Below are 10,780 nucleotides of genomic sequence, written 5' to 3'. Positions count from 1 at the left end.
CCCTGGGGCCCGGGCTTGCTTTCTGACCCAGGAGGCAAGGCCATGTCTGAGAGGGGAGGGAGGGGAGCAGGGAGGTGGGGTGTGAATTTGAACCAAGTAGCGGTTGAGACCCTCCTCGCTGAGAAAGGGGGAAGGAGCACCTGAGCCCTGAGGGTACGGGGAGCTGTGTCCCATCTCACCCCACACCTGTTAGATGACCCTGGCCGAGTTCCTTAACCTCTGCGCCTCCCCTTACTCACCTGCGGATGGGACGTCACCTGTGCCCGGCGTGGAGGCGTGCAAAGCCACAGCGCTGGCGGCGTCACAGGGTGATCCGGGCCCACTAAGTACTTAGAACGTCAGCCTGGTCTCTGCGGACCCTCTGCCCCGGCCTCAGCTGACCCCCCCCCCCCCCGCCCCCGGTGTTCCTTCCCCTGCACGCAGGGCCGAGAGGCCGGCAGGGGCATGGATCTCGGGTGCAGGTCTTGCCGGGAGAACGCAATTGAGAGACGACGGTGAGGGATTTGACCACGAGGGCCTGAGTGCGCTTTTAGCTGGATGAGAAAGGAGGCGCCAGGGGCAGAGGAAGACGGGCTCCGTCAGGAAGGAGCCGGAAGGACCAGAGGGTGGGCGGAGAGTGCACTTTCCGGAATCCGTCTTTATGAGGGCCACTATCTCACGACATAAACACTGGCCATGAAAACCAAGTCCAGGTGGTTTTCTCATAACCATTTGAACACATCAACCCAGGGGGGCTTCCGGCTTGGCCCTCAACACCAGTGTGAGGCGAAGGGGTTCAGCCTAAAGTCAGCGGTCTCTCTGGGGATCACGGGAGACCTTGAGGCGCTCCAGGCTGGCACGCGGCTCCACTGAAGGCAGAACTCGCCCTACCTCCTGAAAACCCCGCTAACGAACACCGGGTTTATCCATCTTGCCCAGAATTCACTCTGGGGCCTGTGAATCACGAATTGGTCCTTCTCCAGGACCCTGTGATGCTGGGAGACTGACAGTGAGTGACACCAGCCGGTGTGGCCAAGGTGCCCTCCTCATCAATTGCTGGGGAGCTGCCCCGCCCTCACGCAGCCAAGGAAACACAGTAATGAAACCTATTCTTGAGTCGCTCTTAACCGACGGGAATTAGCCCCAAGGGTGGGGCGTTTGGGGCTCTGTGCTTCATGGTAGCCACTATCCACTGTGATCGGCTTGCTCTGGTCACCTAGGTCGCCTAAAGATTGGCAAGAGCTTTGCAAGTTCTGAAGTGTAAGGATAAACGTCACACCCACCTCAAAGTTTCATCCAATCATCACAGGGGGTGAATGCAGCCAATATTTCATAATAACTTTAAATGGAGGATGAGCTACAAAAATACTGAAATAGTGTGCTGTACACCTGACACTAATATTGTTAAGTCAACTATACTTCACTAGAAAAATAAAGAGTAAGTTTTAAAAAATCATCACAAGGTGACTGAAACAAAAATGTGTATGCGTGTCTGAATTACCAATGTCACCGCCACCGTGCACACAGGCTGTCTGGGGCCCACGTACCAGGTACCTCGAACGGGGATAAGACAGGGCACGAGAGACCCTGCAGCAACTCGAAGAGGAAATCCTGGAGGGAATTCCCTGGTGGTCCAGTGGTTAGGGCTCCACGCTTTCACTGCCGAGGGCCCGGGTTCCATCCCTGCTCAGGGAACTAAGATCCCACAAGCCACGAGTCTCAACAAACAAACAAACAAACAAACAAGTGAAAAGGGAAGTCCTGGAGACTTGGCCACGAGGGGTTTATCTGGAAGCCTGGGAGTCAGCGCTGATGGGCCCTGAGACAACGTGGTGGACGGGCAGAGGGTCACACTGAGGCCGAGCTGCGGTGGGACCCTCACGACAGCCGACGCTGGCTCGCCAAGTCCCGGGAGGACGCAGGGCCCCGCCGGGACAGCACAGGCACCGCCTCCCCTCTGAGCTCCCCGAGGCCCTGCTTACACTTCAGGTAACCGCAGTCTCCACGCCCCCGGGTTCCAGGCTCCCCGTGCAACTGGCCTGTTCAGCCCCTGCTCCTCGGGGAGGCCTCGAGCTTCTGGAGTCACGCCATCCGAGCTCCTGCGGAAAGCTGTGGGCGGAAACCCCGAGGCGGCCAAGGGCGACCCCCCCCGACCCCCCCCCATCACCCCGTCCACCAGGCGGCCTTACCAGCTCCACCTCCAGACCGACCCCAGACCCTAAACCCGCACTGCACAGCCCGTCCAGTGCCCCGAGCAGCCGTCCTCTCTCGCCTGGACCATCCCAGCACCCTCCTCCAGCCCATCCTCCGGAGGTGGCCACAGCGGCATGGAGAGCCTCCCACCCCCCCTCGCGGCCTCCAGGGGCTCGCCCAGCCCACCGCCCTCTAGCCTGCTCCTGCGCCCCGCCTCGGCCGTCAGGCCTCCTGCTGTGCCGATGCACCCAGCTCCCTGGCGCCACTCAGGTCCCGGGCTCAAGGCCGCCCCAGGCGGTCCTGTTCAGAAAAACACACCCGTCACTCTTCACCTCCAGCCACGGCATCCTGCCCTGCCGAGGCCACGTGGCATCAGCGGCTCTCGGAGGTTTCCTGCGACCTCACTGGGACGTGGGTGCCCGAGGAGCAGGCCTGGCAGCTGCAGACAGCACCTGCCCAGAGCGCCTTCGGAAGCCTTTTGTGGAGGGACCCGAAGGAGCACTGGACCCACGACACCGGCCTTACAGCGCGCCAGGCCCTACTGACGAGGTCCTGGAGCGTCCCACTCGCGGGGGCCGCGGGGGCCGCGCAGCCCGGGACAAGCAGCTCAGTCACTCGCTGGTGTAAGAAGTGTTATACGTTTCCTTATAAATCCTAATCGTCAGCTACATTAAGCCGCACCGTGATGTTCGGTGGTTTAAAATGCGTTATTTTGAAGTACTATGACATTGACACCTAAGAGAGACGTGGAAGAAACAGATGCGTCGTCGGGAAGTCTGAGTACAGTGTCACACCAGCTTGTCGGAAGCCGCGCACGAAGAGCATCATTTACATGGCTTTGGCACATCCTGCCAGCCTCGCCTGTGGCAGGTCTGGTTCTCCTGCGCTCGGCCTGCAACCTCACCAGGTTCTGAGTTCACCGAACCAGTGGTAACACAATGGCTCGCCCTCCGAACTTAGAGAAGTCAAGAACATAAACTGCAGGAGCCACCGCCCACCCCGCAAGGAAAGACACACACACAACCACCTCCTGGTTTCCAAAGTTTATTAAAAATCAAAGAATAGAAAAACTTTACATAAAAATATGTCAATTTTAGCTTCCACATTGTTGTCCACACACACAAAAAATCGAAACATGATATCCTGTTGTCAGGCCTGCGGCGCGTGGCCACAGGCGGCCGGGCCAATTCATTGGTTCACCGTGACGGGGCTGGAGCCTGGCGCCCGGGTCAGGGACTGAGGGTCCCGAGGCACACCCGAGGGCGCTCCCACGGTCCCCCGCAGTGTTTCCTTGGAGGAGGGTTACAGTCAATATTGCTAACGCGTAGAGATTAGTACAGGCCTACGGATCAGTTTTTATAAATATTTCTTTATCAATAGGTTCACGATTTAAATATCTTTAAATATTTTTGATAACCTCCGATCATCAAGAACTGCAGACAAAGTGTGCTACTCGGCTCTGGGCGCCTCCCAGGGAGCCTGCAGGCGCGGCCGGCCGCTCTCAACACACGGGGGCCAGTCCTACTTCCAGGGGGCCCGCAGACGCGGTGAGGCTCTCCACACTCAGACCCCACTTGAGGACGCCCCGCTTCTGCATGTCACCGGGGTCAGGGCAGTAAGCTTCTCGTCCCAACCTTCTCTGCTAGTGGACTTCAAAGACCATCCCACCTGTAGCGTCAGCAGGGCCAGAACTCCCATTTTAAAAATGGGGGTCGGATGACCTAGGAGAGGCACCTAACTCCCAGGACACCTGTGGTGCTCCAAAAACTCAGGGTGAGGCAGGATGGGTATATTAGTGTTCAAAAATGGGTAACAAAGACAGTGGCTGTCATGGCAGAATACACTTGCATAGTATACCTGTATGCTTCTCGAGTCGGGCGCCAGCCGCTCCGGGGCCCGACACTGGGCTGTGCTCTCCTGTGATGCGTTAAAAACCCCTCCACAGCGCACTGAGCAGCTCAAGTACTTCTCCTATATTTGCTCTTAACAGAACGAATGCATACTGCGACAGATTCCACAATGGAATCAACATAATTCCTTTCTCCACATTCCTAAAACTGGGTACCATTGTCCGTGACGATGTTCACCAGACCCATCATTTACAGGCTGTGTTACTAACACTGAGGCGTTCCAAAGTCCACATTTGCTTAAGATTTTATAATGTGACAACCTTTCTCCCCATAGAAAGTTATACACTCTGGCACTCTAAATGCTGGGTCTGTTGTCTAGTTTAAAAGAACCAAACCCAAACATTAAAACTCCACGGTCAGAGCACGACAACAGACAGGCCGGACGGCAGAGCCGGCGGGCAGCTGGTCAGAAGGCTTCGGAGCCAAACCCCTTCGGAAACCCGCTGGGGGCGGCGGGGACTCAGCTCCTTCACCACAAACTGAGAGGCCTCACGTCTGACCAAAAGAAGGAACATAAAAGTAAACCCCAAGCCCCTCATTCGCGGTGTTCGTAACAATGCTCATCAGACAACCAGCCGACAGGATGAACCCAACTTAGAAAATGCAACTCGGGAAAGGATCTAAGCTTGTTTAAAAAAATTCCCTCCTCCCTTAAATATAACTTATGTGAAAATATGAAATTAAATAAAAAATATCTGAGTTATTGCACAAATCATAAATTTCCAATATTTACATAGAAAAACAGTTCTGAAATTTGAAACAAAATGTGAGGGCAGTAAAACAAGGATGACCACCCAACAAATAACGGGGTTCGATCTCCGTTGCTCTGACAACATGGAATGAAGTACCAACGCAAAGGACAGACACGGTACCGAGAAAGGCCAAGGCCCCGTCCGTCCCCGCAGTTCCCGGGCCAGACCTGCTCCAGCAGTGGAGGGAGACTCCTGGGGAGGCAGAAGGCAGCGTCCATGTCCAGTGAGGCTCCACAGACGAGCACGGGAGCCGCTCTTCACGACGGACGTGGCCACCGCACGTGGAACATGCAGGGCGAGCAGCCGAGGGCGCCGGGGGCCCGGCAGACGTGCCGGGCGCGGGTCTCGGGCCCCGGGGGCGCCGAGGCCGCCGGCTCCAGTCTGGGAGGTGTGGGCCGGGTGGCGCCACCGGGACTATTATCTGCTGAGACTGACGGGCAGGCTGTCCCTCGTGTGTGCGTGTTTCCTCCTCCTCCAGCCGGCGCGGTTGTACTGGTGGTGCCCCCGGTTGCCCACGGGGGGCCGCACTCCTCCGCTGCCCACCGCGCTGTAGCTGCCGCCTTGGCCATGGCTGTGGGAGCCCTTCATGGACAGTTTCATGCCGCTGTGCTGCTGAGGGGACCGAGAGGGACACAGGGTTGGAGGCCGGCCTGGACAGGGCCCACGTGGAGACCCGCCGCCTCCATGCGCTGGGAGCCCGAGCAAGCAGGAGCCACGACCCCGCTGGCGGGCCCGCTGCGCGTGTGCACGCGACCCCAGACGCGCCGGGACCGACAGCGGGCCACGGCTCACACCTCGCAGGGACGCCTGTCGCTACCTCCAGACACGGAGAACTACCCCTACCCCAGAGCTTCGGCAACACGAGAACTGAGGGCCTGTTTGAAACCACACGCGTTCGTATCCAAATACGTCCAGAATCTCACTTCTAGCTGCTTCTACGTGTCCACAGAGCTAAGAGGCTCCCTCTCACTTTCTTCCCCAGACTTCGACCATGACATTCTGGAAACACATGAGCGGATTCCACGTCAGCAGGGTGTGTGCAGGCCGCTCCCAGGCCACCAAGCCCCACGCACAGCAGACCAGGGAAGACACGGCTGGTCTCAGGAACGTTTCAGAGCAAAACCAGCAGAAGGGGGTTAAGAAGGAAAGCCAAAATGCTATTAAGGAAGAGTGCTTTTGCCCTCTGCAAAGTTATAATTTCATCCTGAGTATTTCTAACAGATCAGCGTAGCAAGCCACGTAGCGACAGGATGGATAAATCCAGGAAGGAACGTTCTATTACTTAACTCTAAATAAAAAAGATAAGCAGGACTCAGTGACATAGGTCCAAAGAGCCAACCCTCAGGCATCAAAACTTACTGGCAAACGTGATCAGACAAGCAACAGAGCGCGCTGACCAGAGCGGAGGTGGACCTCGCGCCCCGACCCCCAGGCCTGGACGCGGCCATGGTTCTTTCCAACATCCTGGCGCCTTAACAACGACCTGTCTTCCTGATACCAAGTTTCTAACGTGTGGGATCTGGACTCAGAGCAGCCACAGGGCAATGGACAAACGCATTCACAGGGACCCCCCGGTCACTAGAAAGCCAATCGCACGCAGGCCCTGCCGGGCCCTCTGCCCAGGGCACCCACGGCAAAGAACGGGGAGGGAGTGAAACGGTGGGAAGACAACACTGCAAACGGGCGTGATCGTTCCTGGTTTCATCATCTGCTTCTTGCAAACCAAAGTTCTTTTAGCGTGTACATTAACAGAAAAACGGGAAATCAAAATATTCTTTCCTTCAAACATAATTTTTATGCTAACAAATTCAATAGAAAAAAGAGATACATGATGAAATAAACTATACGAAATTTTAAAATAATTTCTTAACGCTTGTAAAGTTTTGTTTGTTACCAGGGAAAGCAAACATGAAGCTGAATGATCAGAGAAGAAAAAAAAAAAAAGAATCTCTGTGGAATTCCCTCTCTGGTGGAGAAAGTGTTAAGCACCGGGCTATCACAAACCTGCTTGGTGGGAACCCAGGACCCGGGCGGACAGGACCCCGTACCTTGTGATACAGGTGAGGGCTGGCGAGCGCATTGGGGGGCGCAGACGGGACGGCCGGGGAAGACACGTGGTGGACAGCTTTCAGCGCCGGAGCTCCTTCGATGCCAGCTGGTCTACAGGGCACGGGGGCCACCCCGAGCGTTGGTGGAGGTATCGTAAACCTGGTCTGGGAGAGAACGACCGGAGACATCCGTGAGGCACCAACGCAACACAGGCTAAACCATCCCGTTCTTACCACGGGTGCCGACGAGGGTGCCATTTGCAAACAGGCTCCTTAGTTTGTGTCCGACTACAACATTTTGTTTTGAATCGGACACATTCTATACTCTGAAACAGCAACGACGACGTGAAGTACGTCCAGTCACCCAAGTCGTGAGGTTTTAATATTCACTGAAGACCAAACAATTCAAAAAAACTACCGTCATCAAAATACCTGCCCCCCCTGGTCTCCGGAAAGAGCCCTCAGCAAGGCAGATGAAAGGCGCGAGGCCGGCCCGAGCGAAGGCCCGCAGACGGGGTGGCCACCCTCCCCGCTCTCGCCAGTTCCCAACGCTTCCGTCTTTGCATCACCGGCCCGTCACGGTGCAGCGGTGCTGGCGGGAGCCCCTCCACCCACTTTCACCAACCTCACTGCTCTCGTCTTAGAATTGTATGCATTTGCCCCAAAGACCTCTGGAGAGTGACCGTGGCCACCAGGGCAGCGGCTGCAGCAGGAGCTGGGGCCTCAGGGGTGCGCTCGGGGGCTGCAGGGCCCACACAGCGCCCCTTCCTCACACCTCCTCCCCCCGCCGGGGCCTGAGCACACCCGCGGCCTCTCCTCCATGGGGGGTCTGCGCCCCCAGGGGCACGAGGCCCCGGGAAGAGCCCACTCCCGGGACCTCTGACGGCTCCGCGGCCCCAGCTCTAAGTCCCTGTTGCACGCCGAGCGGGCAGGGGAGACTGTACACGTGAGGTTTTCGAGTGGGATTTCCCTTAGTTACTCCACTGCAAGTAATGTTTGAAGTTTGGGAATAAAATGAGAAAGTGGGCTTTGAGCCTCGTCTTAAAACTTGAATGATCTTAGCTTCTGCCTCACTCACTGTCCGTGCGGGTGACAGATGGGACCGGGCACAGCATGTGGTCCTGACCATCCCCCCGACACTCCCAGCATCCTGGAGGAAGAGCACGGGCAGCATCGATCGGCACGCAGCTCTCGAGGGAGGTGAGCCCAAGGAGAGGTTAGAGCCAAGTTCATCATTTGTGGCAGAGTTTCCTTCCAAGTGCACGCACCTGCCTGTTCATTTCACGCTTACGCAGCAACTGAAGGTTTCTGGGGGTGCTATGCTGATGGCCGCCGCCACGCACCCTGGACCCGCTGCCCTCAGTCCCCGCGGCCTGGGGCGTGTCCTGAGAACGCCCTGGACGGAGAGCCAGGCAACGCAGAGGAGATCGGCAATACATTCGCACGCATCCACGTTGCTTTACACTCAGATTGTAACCCACACTGTAGAAACTGGCTCTACTTTAGGAGTAAATTAACGTGACGGGTTTTATATACGTGTAATTGATGTATATTTGGGAAGTAGGTACAAATTCAAAATATTTAAAATTAACTTTTACGCTCTAATTTTGTCTAAATTTTTTAAAAGAGGACATATTCAAATAGAAAACAACCCTATAAATACTGCCTAATGAATAACGTGGAGAAGTCAAAGTTTATATCAAAACTTAGTGAGAGTGTAAACACTGAGAATCTGAGAGGAAAGCAAGGACAGTGTCCGTCTCCGGCCAGGGACAGCAGCAGAGTCCCTCTCTCAGCACGGCCCCAGGACGGTCGTCTCACGCTGGGTGCCAACGTAATTTGCAGAAAAACAATGTGGACCTTGTCAAAAGCCACCTCAGTGCCCGGGAACCAAGAGTCCCCTCACTGCAAACACAGGACATGGTGGGCCTCAGCTGCACGGACATCTATAGAACAAGAATTACATCCTATCCACCCAGAGAAGAGAATTTCCTACAAGACAGGAATTGACCTTCCAAAGATTGTTAAAGTTGTTTCTCTAGTTCTACCGCATCAGCCAGTCCTACAGCGCAGGCAGCAGCTGGGAGCTGGTCCCGGGGCCGTCACCAGCCGCTTACCTGGGTATTAGTTGCCATGACCAGCGTCCTGGGCGTGGCGGGCTGAGGTCTGCCACTCGGCACGGGCAGGGCGGCGGGCAGGCTGGCCGGCAGAGGGGCAGGCGCCTGGAGGCTGAACTGGCGCACGCTGGGCGTCGGGCAGGGGGGCGTGTCCGAATCCTGGGGGGACAGGAGGACGGCTACACCCGAGGCCCATGCCCCTCACATCGACGGGAGCGGCCGAGGGTGAGCCCCCAGGGTCCTAGGATGCAGGCAGCCCCGGTCTGCCCAGGTCTCCCCCGAGTCATGTCAAAACTGAAGAAGAACGTAAAGGAAATGCAGAAGAGATGCCCAGACTGCAAGGTCTCATCTCCCAGTAAGTGGGTAAGACACGACCCACGGCAGCCGCGCTGCGCGGGCCCACCCTCCCGAGGGGCCACGTGCCCGCCACCTGAGGCTCTCGGCACAGCGGGGACCGCTGGGCGCGCGCGCGGGGTGGCCTCAGGCACACAGAGCAAGCGATAAAACGAGGGGGGCAGAGTTTAAACTCACGGCTGCGGGCATTTTCCACACATACTCGCCCCCAGCAGACACACTCACGATGTCGCTTCCGGAGAGCGAGGACACGGAGGAGGCGGACGAGCCGGAGGACAGCAGCTGGGGGCTGGGCAGGGCCAGGGCCAGGCGCGGGCCGCAGGGCGACTCGGGGTCCCGGCGCGGAGGCTGCTCCCGCTCGCACGCGCCCCCCCGCTCGGCGGTCTGGATCCTGTCGTCTGCGGAGGGGAGGCAGAGCCGTCACGCACCGCAGCCCGAGGGCCCCGCCGCGCCTCAAATGCTGCTCAGGGGCCTGACAAACTGCATTTCTAATTTTCTTAGATTCCATTAATTTTTTAAGTTACACTTCAGTTACTGGAAAACATTTAAATATGCCTGGAACAAGGTGGATGTACAGTTTCAACTGGAAATTGCACAAACCCTGATCACGATGTGCTCTAGGTATAAAAACACACTGGATTTCGAGGACGCAGTACCAAAAAGAAATCTCAGTAACTCTGTATATTGACTACCTGTTCAAATGTTAATATTCTGAATACTAAAAGTTAAATAAAATATATTATCAAAATTAATTTCACCTGCTTCTTTCCGCGCTGGCAATGCAGTCACTAGGAGCTTTAGAACTGCACGTGTGGCACACACGTTATTTCTACTGGACAGCACTGGCCTAACCCTAACAGTTTTAAATGAAACTCTTACAGAAGGCGAGGTGTCCTTAGAGTGAACAGTTTACCACCAAGGGACAAAGGGACACTGCTGCACCGACGGGTCAGCAACGGCCCTGGGCTGGCCTCTCACCGGGGTCTGGCGCCGCGTGGGCCCGGCTGCCCCACTTCTCCTTGATCCACGCCCGGTAGTCGATCACCTCCTGGGTCACCTTGATGATCCTCCCTAAGGTGCTGCAGCAAGAAGACACGGGGAGTCAACAATCCTTCCCAGCAGCTACTTCACATTTTAACACAGAGCCTCGCTAAGTGAAAGGTGGGTAAAGAGCCGAAATAATTTTACAAAATCTGTATGACTTCTGGTGTTTGAGCCCAAACATATTTTGCGATCACAGTACAGAAAAAGTGGGTGCTCTTAGGCACAAGTCCTTGGACCTACGTCTATCTACAAAAGACTGCTGAAGCCCAGGGCCGAGTAGGGAAGCCCGCCCTCCCCAGCCCCAGTGACCACGGGGGTCCCATTTCCCAGCGCATACACCACGAGAGTGCGCACTCAAAATGGGGAATGGGGGACAAGTGTGC

The 10,780-nt window shown here is 56.4% G+C and overlaps 1 protein-coding gene across 2 annotated transcripts in view; it reads right to left on the bottom strand.

Moving 5' to 3' along the window:
• Positions 1 to 3,210: 3,210 nt before the first annotated feature.
• Positions 3,211 to 10,780, bottom strand: part of TENT4A (terminal nucleotidyltransferase 4A) — a 43,831-nt gene continuing 36,261 nt past the window's right edge. The window contains exons 9-13 of one of the 2 annotated variants that reach the window (XM_059916081.1): positions 10,332 to 10,432; positions 9,579 to 9,751; positions 9,000 to 9,158; positions 6,883 to 7,047; positions 3,211 to 5,446 (exon numbers count right to left, since the gene is read on the bottom strand). In XM_059916081.1, coding sequence (XP_059772064.1) covers positions 5,252 to 5,446; positions 6,883 to 7,047; positions 9,000 to 9,158; positions 9,579 to 9,751; positions 10,332 to 10,432 — 793 coding nt within the window. In that variant the 3' untranslated portion in view covers positions 3,211 to 5,251. The remainder of the gene's footprint in view (positions 5,447 to 6,882; positions 7,048 to 8,999; positions 9,159 to 9,578; positions 9,752 to 10,331; positions 10,433 to 10,780) is intronic. The other variant, XM_059916082.1, reaches the window with a different exon arrangement.

Source organism: Balaenoptera ricei, chromosome 3, assembly GCF_028023285.1.
Source record: "Balaenoptera ricei isolate mBalRic1 chromosome 3, mBalRic1.hap2, whole genome shotgun sequence".
Taxonomy (NCBI): Eukaryota; Metazoa; Chordata; class Mammalia; order Artiodactyla; family Balaenopteridae; genus Balaenoptera; species Balaenoptera ricei.
This window is presented reverse-complemented; position numbering and strand designations above follow the sequence as displayed.